General features: G+C 45.3%; 1 protein-coding gene across 1 annotated transcript in view; it reads right to left on the bottom strand.

Annotated features, from left to right (window-relative positions):
* unc5a (unc-5 netrin receptor A) overlaps positions 1-19,007 on the bottom strand; it is a gene marked incomplete at both ends in the record, with an annotated part of 157,220 nt that extends 138,213 nt beyond the window's left edge. Inside the window, one exon of the mRNA XM_080526318.1 lies at positions 18,908-19,007. Within this exon, the coding sequence (XP_080382444.1) occupies positions 18,908-19,007 (100 nt within the window). The remainder of the gene's footprint in view (positions 1-18,907) is intronic.
* Between the last annotated feature and the right edge of the window lie 1,249 nt (positions 19,008-20,256).

Below are 20,256 nucleotides of genomic sequence, written 5' to 3'. Positions count from 1 at the left end.
AAGCGTTGCTAGCACAGAGGACTCACAAGCAAGCGGCACTCTTTCAATCGACTTGGTTTGACCCCCTCGCCGTGGCACGCACACTCTCGTGTGTACCTTTCGCTGAAGGCGTAATCGTATAGGGGTCTTCATCGAAGGGTACACATGTATGTCTCCCTCATCTCCTACAGAGAACCTACATTAGTAACCTCCATTTATTTTTATTTTTTTATGGAAGCCATAGGTAAGCTGCTTACCTCTTCCTCTAGAAGGGACCAGAGACTGGCGGATAATTCAATATGTGCAGCCCTCGGAAAGATCATACCGGTACCTTCCGGTATTTAGACCCTGGCAAAGCCTCGGCAGAGAGTGAAATCTACAATGACAAACCGGACAGCTGTTGACTGGGGACGCGACATCGAGGTGGAATAAGTCCCACTGCCCAAACTCAACCTGACGCTCCCGACTCATCGGAATGACAGGCCTCGGGAGCTAGGGATCGGCATGGGGGGGGGTGGGGGGTGGAGTGGACGTGAGGAAGGGAACATTAATGTATCATTCATCACTGCCTCTCCTGAAGTGTGAAAATATACAGTAACTGTAATGAAAACCCTATCGATTGGAGTCTCTCCCTTTTAGACATGGCACTCTTTTTCCTCTGCTTCTCAGAAGGTCTGAAGGCAAATGCTGTAAAAAAGCAAAGATGAACCCCACCGGGACACCGTAGTTGACGCTCCGTCACGACAAGAAGGGGACTTCATGGAAACTTTAGCCACAGACTCATTCGCCCACATTTTAAGGCTTCAAGTACTGACAGACGTTTTTTACAGCCCAATCTAATACAGAGGGTTTTTTTAGGTCTTTGACATTGACACTGATTTGTTAAGATCTAACACAGAGTTCAATCAAAGCCTTCTTATGACCTTGCAGTAGTCATTTGTCAAAAACGACACATTTTTCCATCTGTTAATTGGCCTCAGTTTGAACCATACACACATTAAAAAAAAACTGCAATAACGTGGTAATTACTCAATCTATACCGTACATGACACAGGAAATGAACATTTAATTGACGGTACTATTCTGAGCGAGGGGGAAAGGAGGCTGTATCCCATCTGTTAGAAATAGCTTTCCTCATTACCTCCACGGTGCCACCACCACAGATAGATGAAAACAAGAAGGTGGAAACTTTCTCCGGTCTTAAACCTAGCAGCGAGAGGACACACGGAGAGGAAGCCATTTAGGAGGATTGGAACACAGCCGGAGAGACCCAGAGGGGGACAATGGGGAGCTAACATACATGTAGAGACAAGACAGACACACAGCATGGATAACCATCTCCCTCATGCGCAGTCCCGCTGCATTTCTAAATTAAAGATGGGGAGATAGCACCCGCCCATCAGCAGGTCGAATCTCAAGGCTCTGGTGAAGTAATGGGAGGGGACATTTATCAGCCTAGCATCTTGGGGTCAAGGGTTTTCTACAATGAAGTTATAACACTGTGTCGTCTGCTCCTGGTTTAATGTCAGGCGTTGTCTGGGTTTGGAGAGGGTCCCTTTGGAGACGGCGAGGTAAACAGCCATTTTATTTTGATACCACTTCACTTTCGTCATCTCCTCACGCACAAAGGTTTAATTTGATCAGATCGGTGTCGGAGTAAATAGGATGTGAACGATAATTAAACTTTAAACTGTAAAGCTATTTGAAACGAAACAAATTTCCTCTGCCTCCACGAACTTCAAAAAAGCCTCAAACCCTACTACAGTACTTCCATATATTTTTAAGTTATTTCGTGGTGGTTGTTAAGCTCTAAATTGCTTGAGAGTGCGGTACCCCCATTCAAAATGATTTAGGCTTTTTCTCGTAACCCTCTCACCATTATGCAGTTTATCGACAATTGCATTTCCTTTCTACTGGAGGACCACAGCCAACTGTGGTAAGAAAGACAGCTACAGTAGGCTACTTTGAGTCGTACCGCGGTGCTACAAATTCACTGAATGCAGTGAATAATAAGTGTGTGTGTGTGTGTGTGTGTGTGGGGGGGGGGGGGGCGGTGGGGGGTAGTGGAAAAAAAACTTCTGCTCCTATCCATCAAATATATAATATTTCAGCTCTTTCCTCCTTTTGTGTACAGAGGAGGAGAGACTCAATAGGACGTTCTCTAGAGATGTTGGCGCACAAAATAGATCATTACAACACTGTGCAGCCAACAACTGTTCCCTCACAGTATGTTAAAGAAATAATTTAAATGACAACAAGTGGCAGGCATATCCTGAGATCAGACAGATGGGTTGGAAAGGAAATGTGCGAGACAGAGGAATGAGGAAGAGGATGGCAAGGCGTCTCTGAGACTGAAACGCAGCACACAATCAAGCCAACGGGTTGAAAGAGAAAAAAAAAGAGAAGAGAGAAAATAAACTCGCACGAAGGACAAACAGGGATGGGAGCTTTGGCTGCAATAAACAGATATGTCAGAGCGATTAGGGGCATTAGCTGGGATATTAAAGCTAAACCTGTGGGACTGGAGACGGGACCATAGGGGAGTGCGGCCGCATGAGCCCTTCTTCATGCTGTGACCTAGGAAATGACGGCAAAGGATTAAGCTAGTCTGACATTGAGGAGTAAAGTAGGCTCTATGGGCTAACCACTACATATACCCCCTCCATTTTTTTTTACCACCAAATCCTAACCCCTTCACCTCAGCTCACAGCCCTAAACCCCAAACCTATTTTGTACTTCAACTAAGGCTATAACCTTTTTATTTTTTAATATTTCTTTTACTTTTGCGATATTGTGGCGATGCACGACGAACCGAATGAATTGGAGAAGAGGCTGGATGAATCGTTGTGTGATTGTGACCCAGAGAGCAAGGCTTTGTTTACGTGACATTGCCTGGCCTTGCATTTCCAGGCTATTATGTGTAGTTGTGACTGGATGTGTCATGGAGAGGAAGATACCGTGTGACATCACTGGTGCCAGGCATAGCTGACCCACGCGGCTTTGCAGCAAGCTTATTAAACGTATACTTAATAAGATACGACGTTGCAACTCTGGATCTTTCACACACTGGCCTCAAAGCCTCCCCTTGGTACGTGTGCCAATGTCAAAAATGACCTCTAATATATATGGCATTTAGCTGAGGCGACTTATCTAAAGCGACTTACGTTGCAGTGAGTGCAGACAGTTTCCAGTACATACGGTCCCAGTGGGAATCGAACCCACAACCTAAGCGCTGTTAGCTCCATGCTAGCTGTTAGCTCCATGTTAGCTGTTAGCTCCATGCTAGCTGTTAGCTCCATGTTAGCTGTTAGCTCCATGCTAGCTGTTAGCTCCATGTTAGCTGTTAGCTCCATGTTAGCTGTTAGCTCCATGTTAGCTGTTAGCTCCATGCTAGCTGTTAGCTCCATGCTAGCTGTTAGCTCCATGCTAGCCGTTAGCTCCACGCTGTACCGACTGAGCCACAGACCACAACCTGATTGAAGCTGACCAATAAAAAGAGGAAAATCACACTTGAAACTGCAATGAAACACTGTAGGTAGGTAGCAACCATGACTTGCTTAAGGCAGTCATCCTTAATTATTCACATTAAGAATATGCATTTTCGCATGAATGTACAGGGCCACATTCTGCCTGCATTGACAATTAAACCACCCTATACTTACTTATCAACTTCCCAGTTTGTATGGAGCCTCATATTCCGCTTGGGTAATGAGCAAGAACAGTAATGAAACAACTTTGAGCAAATGAGCTTTGCCTTTTAATCCAATTAGCTTTGGGTGTCACATCCATTGTGAATGAAAGCACAGAAATATCATTAGCATTGCTAGCGGAAAAAAAGACGGAGGACCACCGAGTTAATAGGATGCTCTGGTTTTGATTAGATTCTAGATCACGCCTTCATAATAAGGTACGTACGCGGTTATCATTATCACTCACCGTCTTAAGGGTTGCAGTAAATAGACTTAGGGCAACAAATGGGATCTATCACCAAACACATTATGTCTGCTCCCATTAGACTCTGTGGGCCCCAAATAGGGCGAAGAAAAGCACAATAATATTATACTGTAATAGTACTGTTACAGGCAGATGTCAGTGTTGACATTACGACAGAAAATGTACATCCACTAAGTAGGCAACTAAGCAGGACATTATGAATTTCGCTCATAATGAAGATACCAAATTCCTAATGGACAGTAAGAGATTACTAGAAAAAAAAGATGCAACTCATCCAAAGGAATTTGCTCGATTTGCATAGCCTCGAGGAAATTATGAAATGATGTTCTCAATGTATTACATTATTGTAATTTTGTAGATGTTTTTCCGCATTGTGAATTCACTCACCTTTTGGATTCATCTTAATTAATTAACCAACAACAAACAAAACACACAGTGTCTGACGCCTTGGGTATATGACTTTTTAACTTAGCCAAGCTTAGCCTAGACAGGTTTTGGACAAATACATGAAAAGATTGACCTTGTAGCATGTGTGTGTGTGTGTGTGTGTGTGTGTGTGTGTGTGTGTGTGTGACGTCTCCTGTCCTTTTCATTCGGCCAGTGTGTTACTGATGGGATATGTGGGCTAGGCTGCAAGCACAACACCCCTTAATTGTTCCTCAGCTCATATCTGTCACAGCCTGTATATATTTCGGAGGCAGGGGCCACACGTCATCACTCTGAAAGCACTAACTAAAGCCCGCAGCCCTAATGCAGCGGGTCTATTCTCCCTCCATATCTTCCTCTTACAGCCCAGTTTTTGTTCCTCTACGCGCAGCAGTCTGGAGACTGGGAGGCAGACGGTGATGGTTAGTGACAGCCAACAACTTCTCTGGTCAAGAGAGCGCCCCGGAGCGATAGGAGTGTCACCCGCCCCCTCACCCCCCTACCCCCCGCCCCCCCGCCCCTCTGTATGACTGCATACACATACACCCTCAGCACCCTGGCTCTACCTTTGTCCTATCCATCTCGAACGCAGAGAGTTAATTGCGTGACTGGGGTCATGTTTGAGGAGCAGCTCCGACTGTCTGAGTTGCGCCTAGTCCGCGTAAAAACAATCTTCCTCACATGTCAAACATACTGCAGGAATCTCACCGTAATTAGGGGAGAGAGAGAGAGAGAGAGAAAAAGAGGCACTTTTTTTTTTGCTGGATGTGGCAGTTTTTTTGCGTGTTTTTCGCTCTGTTCCTGGTTCTGTTCCTGCTCTGTTCCTGCTCTGTTCCTGCTCTGTTCCTGCTCTGTTCCTGCTCTGTTCCTGTCCTGGTTCTGTTCCTGGCTATTGTCATCAGATTTGGGCCTGAGCTCACAACAAGCAGACGTACAGACGCGGTGCAGCGGGCTGGGTGGAGTGATAAGAGGAACTACAAGGCCTGTTTGGGAACCGATAACTCAGCATATATCAAACACCTTCTAGCATGTCAAATAATTTGCACAGTTTGCTGGGCCTCGTAATGTTGAGAGAGGAGAGGAGAATCCAGAAGAAGGAAACATCACGCCTCAGTACCCGAAAAATGCAAGATGGAAGATATTCTGACATTCTGTTTTCCAAGTCAAATGCTGCAAACTTGCTTGTACCAGAATTGCACAAACGAGTGAGCTCCGTTCCCCGACTTGTATCGAATACAATGTTTATCCTATTGTTTCGATATTGTTATATGTTCTTATATCATTTCATCTAATATTGTGTCTATATCATCGTACTGTCAAGGATCCCTGCCTAGAATGGCGGATTAATATGTGGCCATCTTAACCAACTGACTCTGTATGTCTATTGAGGAACAGCAAGTGCTTCATACAGTATTTGCAGTGTAGAAACATGACCACAGCAGACCACACTATAGGTGGTTAATGGGTTTACTTGGCTGCATCATAGTTATGGGACCAAGTGCCCCACTGTTTGCTGTAGGCTTTGGCAGGCGTCACCAGGCTGTGGACCAACGTGTTCATCCAAGTTGGCTTAACATCCATCAAAGAGGCAGCCAGGCTATGCTGGATGAACATTGACAGATGTGACACATTGAAAAATACTTGCAAAGTTAAACTTTCACAGAATGGCCCCTTATACAGTGTGGAACACAATCACAATCACAACAACAACAACAACAACAACTGTGTGATTAACTATTGTCTACCCTCACTATCCTCTGTTACGGACACATATAATGTTGTTGTATATCACTCCACATTACACATGGATTACACCATCATTTCACCTCAGGGAATCAATGAAGTACTATTTATCTACATGATGACATCAATTTAACTAAAACTAAAACTAGCTCTTATCACCACTACTACTTCCATGAATGTGTTGCAGGCAGCAGTCGTGTAAGAAGTACAAAACTGACATGAAACAGGAGACTAAGCATGTTTCCTCTCCCGGGCTGTCCGCGCCCTCTGCTCTAATGCATGGGGATGGCTAATGTATGCCATTGATTAAGGTAATAGAATCTGAAAGGTAAGACATGCTTGTTAAAGGAACGCTGAAGCTCACAGAGGCAAAAGAAAGGCCTTTGGGGGGGATCTAACGCTGGTTTGACAATGAAGGGAGTCATTCCTTCTCTCCTACATGAGGGCTAGTTTTCTTTATTTTCATCTGTATTCTTTGAAAACTGAGTAGAAAAAAATCGTCTTCTTTTTATTTTACAAATCTGGACAGGGGCGTTGGGGACTTTATAAGGCGTGTGCTCAAAGTTCCAATTATAATTTTCTTGTAGCAAATGAACCTCTAAAAGTGATTACTCCATTCTTGCACGCAAAAGTTTGAGTTCGTACGGAGTTCGCCTTAAGTCTACAGACAACACACATTCAAAGAAAGAGACAAAAATGTGTCTAATGTGCGATGTGATCCAAACATCTTCAATGAAGATGTGCTTTGATTATTCTGAGCCAAATCTTACGAACATGGCAGCTCACCACTTTTTTGTTCTTGAGGAATCTTATAATTAGCATTAAGTTAACTGTGATGGCGGTTGAAGTTGGAATCAGGCTGCCCAAACCTTCAGTTGGATGACTAATCATCTCAGTTTGGAGGTGGCCAATGTTGGATTCTGCTTCTAGAACATTCCGATTCTAAAACACCTCGATCGACACTCCTATTCTCTCAGTTAGTGCTATGGGATCTTTAAGGAGCAAGGTGAGTCAGCAATGTGGTCTCATTCTAACAGATCTTGCGAGTGAAAAGGGTGAAATACAATGATTCATCCAGCACAGACACTTAAACTCATGATCTCAACATGAACAAATCTATGAAAGAACAGTCGTCAATGGATCATCAAGGTCATCCAGTGAAATACCCAAAGAAAGGTTCTGTATTTCAATGCTACGACTGATGAATTGGTGATTCACTTGCTTAGTCAAATGTATTGATTGTAAATCGCTTTGGAATAAGGCGTCTGCTAAATGCCAAAAATGGAATGTAAAATGTCAATGCCGGTACTTGTGGGACTGACACATACAATGCAGTGATTGACCCGGGCTCTTATATAGACACATGTGACGTAGTTCCTGGAAATACTCCAGAGAGAACACCGGGATTCCGGGGAGTTTGTTTATGGGCCTTGCGTTTGTGTAGAACCATGTTGGTGTGTCTTTTATTGATTACCTGTGAAAACACTTTCAACTCCATGTATAATGTGCGGTGATATACAGAACACTATACCCATTACAGAGCATACGCTAAACTACTGCAGCTGCTAGACCATGCACAGTACATCATACGTGGAGTCTAGATGGGAGTGTTCAGATTCAATTGCAAATGAGATATACAATACAGTCCATTCGGTTATTGAATTTTTTCCAAAGTAGTGAAGATGATAAGTGGACATTCTCCATTACCGAGTCTTGGTTAAATGGCTTCTGATTTCAGGATTTTTACCGTTCTGTAAAAAGCAAGTTAAGGTTTCGAAATAATGTCTTTGTAGTGTGGGGCTTCACAGTCTAATAAAACAAGAATGGGTCTTTATTCGGTGAACTTTAACCTACGTGCTACCTGTTCATCTGTGTCGTAAAAATAGCATTTAAAAATGCTTAAACACAGAACTACAGGGATACGTTTTGAGTTATTCTATTCGGATCGACCGTACTTGTCCGAGATTATAAACTACACAGAGGAATTAACAACGTCTGCTGTAAGATTCCCTTTCCTCACTTCTATCATAATCAAAGCCAAGTTTGAAATATTTCCGCTCTATAACAGACACAACATTTTTGTTTAGTTTTTTTTCTCACACACACACGCACGCACGCCCACACACACACGCACACACACACACGCACACACACACCCACAGGCATGCTCACGCGCACCATCGCACGCACACACACATGCACGCCCACGCACGCACGCCCACACGCCCCCACACACCCCCACGCACACACACACACACACACACACACACACACACACACACACACACACACACACACACACACATACACCCCCCCACACACACACACACACACACACACACACACACACACACACACACACACACCTAACAGACACGATGTTAATGTAGCTTCTTATTTGCCCCCAAGAGAACAGCTAGAAATAGGACTATGTCAAAGCCAAGTCAATCAAACAGCTAGTTCTCAACATGACATCTGAACCTGGAGTACGTCTTTGACAGATTTGATTTCGCTAGGGCATTCGTATGATAATTCTGTTGTTGTTTCTTACACCTTCTCCAGAGGCGTGGATTATTTTTTTCATTCATCATGTGGTTGAAGGGATCTATCACCCAGTAACAATGGTAGGTATGAATAGCGAATTGCCTCATCATCTACTGTACCGACATACATTGCATACAGTATATTCTCTCCTGTGCACAACAGAGGAGAAAGTTGGATGTTCTTTCAAAGTATATGTGACAGGGTCTGGTGAAAAGGTCCTCAAGTAGGGCAAGGTCATTTTTCAGTTTGGATGTGCAGATGGTACGCTTTCAAATGATGTGTCATACATTGAAATAGTTCTGAAAATAGTTGAAGAAGCTATGAGCAACTCGCTCTGAATCAAAACACAGCGGCAAAACAGCTGCTAGCAGTTAGCAGCTAAAAGGGAACATCGCTATGATCTAACTGCATGTTTAGCACATCACAACACGCTGATAGAACATCAGCATGCTAAAAACACATAACTACACATAATTAGATGATCACGCAGTCCTTGCTTTTGAACACGTCCTAAAACATACTTTGTTTACAAGCCATGTATCACTTACACAGTAGCCTACGGCAGACGATACACTGAATCCGATTCACAAATTATAGTATTTATTTAGTCATATAAATGCAAATAAAACAAAAACCATAACCTATGGGTTTTACAAAAACAATATGTCTTCAATCGTATAGACCATATATTAAGCTATCAAATCTGGTTATCAAAACATTATAGAGTGGCCAACTGACATAGCTGCACTTCAAAAGGTGGAACAAAAACACACGGAGTTGCTGTTAAAACAGCACGGAACAATTCCAGACAAGATGGTGGTAAACACAAATAACCGGAAATGATTCGACAAACCAAGTCAAATACTGTCAATAACAGCCGATTTTCTATAAACACCCTCTTTGAAGTTCAAATGCTTGAGACCAGCATGAGACGTACTAAGTAGGAAAAACAGCACAACAAGTGATGATTTAACATCACGGCATTGTTAACACAGATTATATTATAATCCAAAGACTGTATAAGAAATCATGAAGCCTATATGAGCCTGTATGAAAGGGAACATGAGACTGGATGCTGGCAATGTTGACATGATTAATTCGGAGGGAGTACAGACTTGATAATGTGTTTCTATGTGCCCGGCACTCATGATGGCATTGCCAAGAAAATCTGCTGCTGCTTTGCTTTAAGCTTTGAATCTGGAATATTCAGACACCATTTCCCACCGGTGAGCCTTTGTTTGAGAGAGCCATAGGAAACCATACGTGGGTTTTTTGTTTTCCATGCATTTGCATTTGTCTATACTGTGAATACCGATTAAAAAAAACGACATCCAAACATTTTTGAAAGGTTGAGCGTAGACACTTGTGATTCGCACAGGGTTTCTATATAAACTTACAGTACACACAGAGTCCTTGTATGAGTAGTGAAATTAAATTCAGTGTCAAGCGTGATCTAAAAAGTCAACACGGTAGCCTGTGTGGGCGAACTCTGGTGTTTGTGATATTACGTTATGTTTTGAGGTTGTTCATTTGTACAAACCGTGAAAAGCAAAGAGGGAAACTAAAAGGACGATGAAGTTGTATGTGTATAATGTTTTATTAGTAATAAAACAGAATTATTAACAAGCTGCTTAACATATTCCAGGATAACATCCCTGCCCTCCCTTATACACGCACGCACACACACACACACACACACACACACACACACACACACACACACGCACACGCACACACACGGCATCTCCCCAGTGTGTTTTTCTGGTGTCTAGGGCAGAACGTGGTGAGATCCAGGCCTGTGTTGACTCAGTTGAATTGCTGGCCTAGGGCGAGAGTGCCTGGACACATACACATAATGAGGAAAGGTCACCACGCCTCTCCCGTCTTGTCAACAAAATCACTTCAAGAGTAGAAATCCTGCCCATGTCTGGCCAGACATCCCTCAAATACCCTTGCCAATCAAGCACCAGCAGCCCGTCTGGATAGCCTTAGGTTATTTCTAATTACGTGTTTTAGACGCTGTGGGTAATGGCGAGGAGACAAGAAAATCCAAGACTATTTTATTCAAGGGGGTTTCGACAGTTTCTCCTACAGAAAGTATGCACATAATTGGTTGGTCATAATAAACTGTATTTTCTTCAAGGTTGAACAAGTAGACATAAGACATAAGCAGGTAGCACACACACACACACACACACACACACACACACACACACAGACTCAGGTTCTAGGAGAACAATCAGTCAGATTCGCTCAAGGTCATTTCAACAGATTGCAAAAGAAAAATAATATCAGCCACTCAGCTATGCAATCTCAGTTTTAGTTCGAGGACTAATGCATTAGTGGAAATATATTCAAAATTCATATTAGCCTATTTCTCTATATTTGACAAAAAGATAATACATCATTGTTATAGAAATTGAATAAACACTTGAGCACTGCCAGTTCTGCAGTTCAGAAATCTACATTTTTATCTCTATACAGATAAATCCTTTCTTAAGCCATAATGGTCAGCCAACAGTGATGGAAACCAAACAGTATCAACCCCACCGTAGATGAAGTCATCTCGTATCGGCATTCAATGACCTATCAGTCAACGACTGATTCATCAGAGACCGTCGTTAAACCCCAACGAAGGCCCTTTCGGCTTTCGCTGCATCAAACTAGCATCATTCACTATCAAAACTATCCCTTTTTAACCAGGCTCCGCTCTTCATGAGGTTCGTAGAGGCTCGGGCCGCCGTAGGACGAAGCGGTGGCGACTTCCACATGTGCTCCCTAGTGGTACCTTGGGGAATCTATTAATCCGACGGACCCTCCATCACGCATTCAGATGGGCTCCCCTCCTCTGCCACCTGCCCTGACAGAAAGACCAGGAGAAGCCCAGAGGACCCAGACAAACTCCCATTATAAACTGAGCCGTAACACCTCCGGGTTTCTAAGCACTTCCCCGGGCATTGACTGATGGCCAATTAACCAGTTAAAGAAGAGTATTGATCACTGGAGGAGAGGAACAGGAAGGGAATCCCAACAAGTTATCTTGAAACACACAACCCTTACCGACCCACTGTACAAGCTGAGGAGACTGCGAAGCGCTTGGATGTGGGTATGTAGCCTAGAGAACAGTCGTGTTGGGAACAATTCCACAGTTTCACATTTCTTCGCATCTTTTATTGAGCCAGATTTCTCTCTTCGAAGTAAGGGATGCTCAAAATAAGGTCACTGGGGGGAGGGTAGTCATCCTACACTACATAATATTATCGCAGGACGTAAAGGCATAAACGAATTCAGGTTACGTAAGATTCAGGCTAACATAATCCATGTCTAGTTAGCCAGCAGACGGCCAGCAGACATCTTATCACGAAACCCCCTCCCGTGTTTAACAGCTCTTCGGTCCAGACGTGGTCTTTCAGAGTCGAGTGTGAAAAGCACCTTGGGCAGGGCGGCGGGTTTGTATCTCCCAGAGAGACCGACCTCTGGAGGTTCAGCGCTGGCCTGCCTCCACATGTTACATGTTTCCGGCGAGGACAGATCCTCTCAAGAGTGAGTGAGTACAGCTGGACTCAAGGTCAGAATCACGCGAGGCTGAACTGAACCCCCTACGAGAAGCGGGAGACGTGGCCCATGGGAGGGAACATTCGATTAGACCCTCCAGGGGGGGGGGGGGGGGCGGGCAGGGGGTACTCAGCTCAACAAGCTCATCCCCCCCGGCCGCTCATTTGTGGCTGTTGGTCATGTGCGGTAGGTTGCCCGGGGGGGGAGGGGGGGGGCAAAATGCTAGCTACAGCAAAACCCTGACAGATGAGGTTGAATGTTGAATGAGGAACCCCCCCCACCCAACCGCCACGGATTCAGGGTGAGATATTTTGTCATTCCACCAAAGGTTCTGGCTAGGATTGGGAGTTGGGAAATGTCATCCTAGATGTGTGGTGAAGGGCAACTTCTTCTTCTTCTTGCCTCTACAGGAAGCCTGATGGAGAGTAACAAAAAAAAACAGTGTAGGCCCCATTTCCTGAAACAAACCTCCCCGCCTCAGCCCCTAACGGCTCACACACAGACCTGAATCATAGAAATGGGGTAATTGAAACAAAAGGGCGGAATTTGACAGAGATGTAGTGGCTTTGCAGGGCCTCTGCACTGACTGCAGAAAATAACCCCAACATCCACACACACACAACCCCCTCCCGCTCCCACACACACACACACACACACACACACACACACAACACCCTCCCCCCACACACACACACAACCCCCCACCCCCCACACACACACACACCCCCCTCCCACACACACTCTGCCCCACACACACACAACCCCCCCACCACACACACACACACAACCCCCCCCCCACACACACAACCCCCCACACACACAACCCCCACCCCCCACACACAACCCCCCCCCCAACACACACACACTCACCCACACACACAACCCCCGCCCCCCCCCCCCCCCCACACACACACAACCCCCGCCCCCCTCCCACACACACCCCCAGGGTTAATCTTCCATCCATCGGCGCTCTTGTGTCCTTCCCTGTCGTCTCCAGATGTGTCATCATATGGGACGTGTTCCTCCATCGTTTAATCTGGCCTGTCCTGACTTTCACTGTTCACCTTTTATTCATTGATGCTGGACCACTACTACTACCTGCGCCTGTATTAAACAAACCAACACTGAAGATAATGATAAGTTATTACATAGACAACTAACACTAGTGTACACACTACACACAACACTAAAGAAAAAAAGAAAAATTAAAAAGAAGTAATGCATCTAATGAATGTGCTGGCCAGTGAATGAGGTATAAAATCGACAGTAATATATCCACAAATCAAGCTAGTCGTGTTAAAAGTATTTCTTCTCTCTCTCTCTCTCTCTCTCTCTCTCTCTCTCTCTCTCTCTCTCTCTCTCTCGCTCTCTCTCTCTCTCTCTCTTATCCAATTTAAATTCTGTGAATATTACAAAATCCTAAATAACCATGTGTTCTCTTGGGGAGTGAAATCTGTTTAATTCTATCTTCATTTTTCTTTTTTTCCAAAAGTGTAATTTCCTCTTTGCATGACGCATACGGCACTTGGGTTTGTATCGCGGTTGGAAAAATAAATAATGTTATGGTAAATTCCTTTCCCTCTGTGAATATGCCTTCTTCTCACATGCATCATTCGGATTCATCTCTCACATGTTTCTTTTCATTTTTCTGAAGGGAGGCGGGTATGGGGAGGAGGGTGGTGTGGGGAGGAGGGTGGTGTGGGGAGGAGGGTGGTGTGGGGAGGAGGGTGGTGTGGGGAGGAGGGTGGTGTGGGGAGGAGGGTGGTGTGGGGAGGAGGGTGGTGTGGGGAGGAGGGCGGTGTAGGGAGGAGGGTGGTGTAGGGAGGAGGGTGGTGTGGGGAGGAGGGTGGTGTGGGGAGGAGGGTGGTGTGGGGAGGAGGGGGGTGTGGGGAGGAGGGTGGTGTGGGGAGGAGGGTGGTGTGGGGAGGAGGGTGGTGTGGGGAGGAGGGTGGTGTGGGGAGGAGGGCGGTGTGGGGAGGAGGGTGGTGTGGGGAGGAGGGTGGTGTGGGGAGGAGGGTGGTGTGGGGAGGAGGGTGGTGTGGGGAGGAGGGTGGTGTGGGGAGGAGGGTGGTGTGGGGAGGAGGGTGGTGTGGGGAGGAGGGTGGTGTGGGGAGGAGGGTGGTGTGGGGAGGAGGGTGGTGTGGGGAGGAGGGTGGTGTGGGGAGGAGGGTGGTGTGGGGAGGAGGGTGGTGTGGGGAGGAGGGCGGTGTGGGGAGGAGGGTGGTGTGGGGAGGAGGGTGGTGTGGGGAGGAGGGTGGTGTGGGGAGGAGGGCGGTGTGGGGAGGAGGGTGGTGTGGGGAGGAGGGCGGTGTGGGGAGGAGGGTGGTGTGGGGAGGAGGGTGGTGTGGGGAGGAGGGTGGTGTGGGGAGGAGGGCGGTGTGGGGAGGAGGGCGGTGTGGGGAGGAGGGTGGTGTGGGGAGGAGGGTGGTGTGGGGAGGAGGGTGGTGTGGGGAGGAGGGTGGTGTGGGGAGGAGGGTGGTGTGGGGAGGAGGGCGGTGTGGGGAGGAGGGTGGTGTGGGGAGGAGGGTGGTGTGGGGAGGAGGGCGGTGTGGGGAGGAGGGCGGTGTGGGGAGGAGGGCGGTGTGGGGAGGAGGGTGGTGTGGGGAGGAGGGCGGTGTGGGGAGGAGGGCGGTGTGGGGAGGAGGGTGGTGTGGGGAGGAGGGCGGTGTGGGGAGGAGGGGGGTAATACGAAAGACCATGTGACCATGTGAAAGACCGTGCTCTGCCAAAACTTACTGAGCATTCGCTATGATAAAAAAAAAAAAAAGAAAGAAACAAAGTGATTTTAAATCATTTTGACCGGAAGGCATTTTCCCTCCGTGAATCATGTTAATTCCAGGTTCTTTTTCCTCTCCTTATCACATTATTCCAGCGTGAGTCAACGGTAGAAGACAAACTGTTCTTAAGTAATAAAACATGATTCTAATTGCAATAATGAGAGAGTGAAAGAAACAAACAAAGCAAAGACATCCCCTTACGAGACTGCGCCGCGTAATGGCATAACAAACACATCCGCTCCTACTGTACTGTGGACTTTCTGCTGGTTGTTTGGTATCGAGCGTCTCCTCTCATCAGCACCAGTAAGAAGTGGTCTGATCTCAAATCCCCTGCTCCCTCACTGAACCAGACAACAACTGGCTGGCACCCCCTCATTGAGGCGGAAGGGAAACACAAAGGCAAATCCAGGATATGTCCTCTGTCTGCATGGCTTGCTGGGCTTGTGATGGGGATGATCTTATGCCGAAGAAGTAGGGGGACTAACAAGAAGGGATATTTTCTACCACCATACACAATAGATGTGCACACATGTGCATACACAATGCATGCACACACACACACACACACACACACACACACACACACACACACACACACACACACACACACTGGTGTGCATATACATGCACACACAGACGGACTGCACACACGCACACACACACACACTGGTGTGCATACGCACGCATGCATGCACACACACACACACACACACACACACACACACACACACACACACACACACACAGAAGCTTAAGTAGTGTGGCACATTCCTTTGTTTGTCTTGAAAGCATACCCACCCCCTCTTGCCCAGGCAGATGGATCACTCACAACAGAGAGAAAAAGGAAAGTGCTCTGTTAGCTCGAATCTAGATTGACAGGCCTATCTTTATTAACGGATGAGTTATGTTATGTCCCAGCAAAAAAAAAGACAAACCGGCTTTTGATATTGACGAATGCAGAGTCTGCTCCTTCTCACTCTGTAGAGGATACCTTGTTTGATCTCCACGGAGACTGTCCCAGCCAACCCTGATGTGACGAGATCTGGCAACCAATCCATTTCTGGAACATGCCTCGTTCAATAAAGGCAGCTTGTGAATTCTTATTGATGCCTATGTGCTGCAGTCGTCCTACCTGTGGTGTCGGGCGTACCTGTGGTGTTCCAGAGAACGCAGATGAGGCGCACCCGGGGCACTTCGAGGCGTAGCACACACGTAATGCGCAAACCATATCATCAAGGCAAGCTTCCTGATTCAATTCCGGCGGCCATCGACATATCCTGTATGTCATCCCCTCCTCTCTCTCTCTCACTCATCCTTCCTGTCAATCTCTACTGTCTCTATACCAATAAAAGCAGAATGCATTAAAACTATATTTAAAAAATAAATAAAGAATAAAGGCAGCGTGTAATATTGACACCTATTAGCTGTAGGCCTACCTGTGCTGGCTGGTGTACCTGTGTGTTACAGCTAACTCAGAAGAGAGGCAGCCAGGTCAAATTATTGACTATCTCAAAGTCTCATAAATTGTTGATTATATCCTGTAGTGATGCAAGCCTGTACTCTTTACTTGTACCCTTGTAATACCTGACCATGTAACATTTTGGGAATGGCTTTGAACCAACTCATACTACACATGTATGCCTGGCAGCTTGTTGTTTGTTAGTTAGTTAGCTTGTTTGTCGTGTGTATAAAACTGAAAAACTGAAAAAAAAGAAAAAAAAGAAGCACAGCCAAGAGAGGCCAGAGGGGGGAGGGCAGGAAGGGGTGTTTTGCATATGACCTTGCAATCCAATCAAAATACTTCCATTTCCAGCACGCGTCATAAACTGCCTTGTAAATACCATCGCACTGGTATTTACTTAGCTTCAAGTCCCTGGGGCGTGACTGTTTACTTAATCTTAATTTATTCATAATTATTCACTAATTAATGCGAGAGGAAAAGCCCTCTTAATATATCATCTTGTGTATTTCCTGTGTCCTGGAGCAAAAGGGGCAATTACACAACTTTTTACATGTTTTCCTTCTGTCCACAGCCTGGCAAACAGTTGGAAAACAAGCGCAAAGGCAAATGAAGTGTGAAATCCCTGCAAAAACAGTCTTAGGATACTCACCAGCAGCTCCCAGCTAAGTTGCATTGTGAGAATGACTCTTTAGCATCCCAACAGAGAAGTGAAACCAAGACTTTCAAAGAGTGGTCCCAGGAATAATCTTTAGTGCATATTTATATGCCGCGTCATGACCACAATTTTAGCCACCATGAAATTGCATGCATCGATCACATCTTTGAGGCAGATCAATGGATGACAACAATATTGCATTTGCATGGTCTTTGCAAGTCGGTAAAACCTCCTATAATTTTTAGAATGATATTGATGGCATGAAAAAAAAACTGTGGTTAAACAAAACAGTATGTTTGGCCTATTTTAAAGCATGTCTATACATTATAAATGTACATATTATACATATGAATGTATATATAATATATATATATATATATTTCAACTGACTGATAACATTAATGTTCAAAGTTGATTAAGTAGCCTTCATTTAACCTCCAAACTATTACAATTGTTACTAACTTGAATGGAATGATAAAATGATTAGGATTTGATATGATACAGTAGACTAGATCAAATCAGCCACGCCAATAACACGCTTTGTGTCAAGAAAAGCACCAATGCGAAGCCAATCAATGATATCATCCGGCCTATACCATTGAGGAAAATGCCTATGATGACTTTATTCCAACGCATGATGCAGCTGTACATTTGTAGGGTGGTGATCAGCACTTCGGGGTGAAACCTCTCCATTCACAAAGCGCATCATCACTAGTGTCCCGCAATCATTTTGGACACTCGCTCCTTGTTGATTGTCTTGTGCATCGCAGCACATTTGCATCATGCAGACAGTCTAGAGAACACTGCTGCTAAATCAGTAACTCATCGGGGCGAGTAGGTCGTCTATACCAACTCCGTAAACCTGTCAGATATACTGCGAAGACAGCAGTCTGGACGGAGGGTCGGCCAGGAGGAGAACCGTGGTGTCGATGCTTCTCCCAGCCAGCGTAGCACATTCCCCCCTTCCACGGGATGCTCTTGCTTTGTTAAACAGCTTTTGCTATTTTGCCGTTTTTGCAATTTTCAGGAATATTGCGCTGTGCATTTGTGCATTTGTGCATGTGCAAGCAAGTGCTGTGCATTTGTGCATTTGTGCATGTGCAAGTGCTGTGCATTTGTGCATTTGTGCATGTGCAAGACAGTGCTGTGCATTTGAAGCCATACATAATAATAACATCTTCTTGTAACCATACGTCTTCATTTAGACACTGTTATAAGTGTTAATAACCCCTACAAAAAGATGTGTTGGTTGAACTTGTACCCTTACATGAGACAGACCGCCTCATCCGAAGTTGGTTATGGGGTTATTATGGACCGGTGCATTTGGTCCCTTGGTAGGTTAATATTATGCAAGGAGGTGTTATTTATTCCCTGTAAATATTCTAACAGACGTAAGCGGGGAGCGAGAGAAACCCCTTTCAGACACGAAGCACCCAGTACTGATGTTAAAACAGAATGACCAAGCCTCTGCCATGGAACTGCTCTGGTTGAAATAAAGATCGAAAGCATCCGAAGCTTGTCTTTTATATCTAAGAAGTAACCCTTCTCGTGTGTAGTAACCTTGAGCGGAGAATTGATAAACATGGGCTATAGTGTGACACACGGAAAAACAAACGACTGCGTATTACGCAAATAACGGGACAGAACTTCATATTGACTACATCACTGTGCATTGTCAGTTTGTGACATTTTGCTTTATTCCCACCAGAAAACAAACGAAGGCCTTCTTTATATTAATATGTATCAAAAGAAAAGCCGAGGGAAGTTAATTAAGCATGGACAACAGACAGAAACGTTATTATTTCAACTCACCGATGCAGGTAAATCTGGCCAAGAGGAGCCAGATCATCATGGCATCACAGCATCTACAGCGGACAAAGGGACTCAGGTGTACCCTCATCATCTCCATCATCTTTGTAGTATCACTTCTACGGGTTTAAGTTTCAGAGGGCGAAGAAGGAGGAAAAAAAAATAATACACTGCTGTGTGTGTCCGTTTCTTCAGGCGTGTTTTAACGCCTCTGCATCAAAGTCCCTTCTTGTTCAACACATATCCTCCATGTCCAGTGTCTTGGCCATTCGTATCCCCCCTCTTGCGCTCAGAAACAGCGCAGCAGCATCACAGGTGTGGTGGGAAATAAAGGAAACGGTTATTCGCTCCTCTGTGTGTCTTGTCTTGTTTCGGTCTTTTTCCAAAAGCCGCTATCCGTTTGGAAATCTGGTGGCAGGACAGCGGCAAGACGCGTTCAATGCCTCTCTCTCTCCCTCTCTCTCTCTCTCTCTAGCTCTCTGCTATCCTTGTTGTGAAAGAATACCTGCACCCTATACGAACATTTTATACATTACATTGGCAATAAAGAAAGAGCATCTGCCATCTACTACCAGCACAGCAATGCAGGAGTGGAGAGACTCGGAGAGGTACTGTAAAGAGAGAGCGGAGTGCCAAAACCAGGAGCGGACCCTGCGTCCTCGGTGGGAACGGAGTGACCTTAAGAGCAGTCCTACTACCATTTCCCTTTTTCGCAGTCAGTTAGCTGGGATGAGGTGGGATGAGGTGGGAGGGATGTACCAACACAATTCAAACTAATGCGTAGTAAGCTAATATTACATGACTTATACATTTCTTCATGTTTTATCCTGGAAAAATCTCCGTAGTAATTTCCTCTTTTTTCTGCCTTTCATTACGGGGAGGTTTGCTGCATAATCATATTATGATTTGTGAATTCATTAGAAGTGCATAATATCTTGGCAAGATCATGTTTCATTCCTTCATGTCCCTCTGTGGTATTCATGTTATCTGCATGATAATAAAAAAATGATGGATGGTACATATTATGGCATGTGATAGTATATGAAACAGTACTTTGCATGCAGATGCGTAACATACACTACAGAGCCAAAAGTATGTGGACACAACTATGGTCTGGGGCTGTTTTCCATGGTTTGGGCTAGGCCCCTTGGTTCCGGTGAGGGGACATCTTAATGCTACGGCATACAATGAGATTCTAGATAATTGGATGCTTCCAACTTTGTGGCAACAGTTTGATTAGTTTATTTTAGAAGGCCCCTTGCCCCTTTCCAGTTTCAGCATGACAATGCCCCCATGCACAAAGTGAGGTCCATAATGACATGGTTTGCCAAGTTTGGTGTGGAAGAATTTGA

Source organism: Nansenia antarctica, assembly GCF_963989245.1.
Source record: "Nansenia antarctica genome assembly, chromosome: 3".
Lineage (NCBI taxonomy): Eukaryota > Metazoa > Chordata > Actinopteri > Argentiniformes > Microstomatidae > Nansenia > Nansenia antarctica.
The sequence above is the reverse complement of the archived record's forward strand: the minus strand, read 5'-3'. Positions and strand labels throughout refer to the sequence as shown.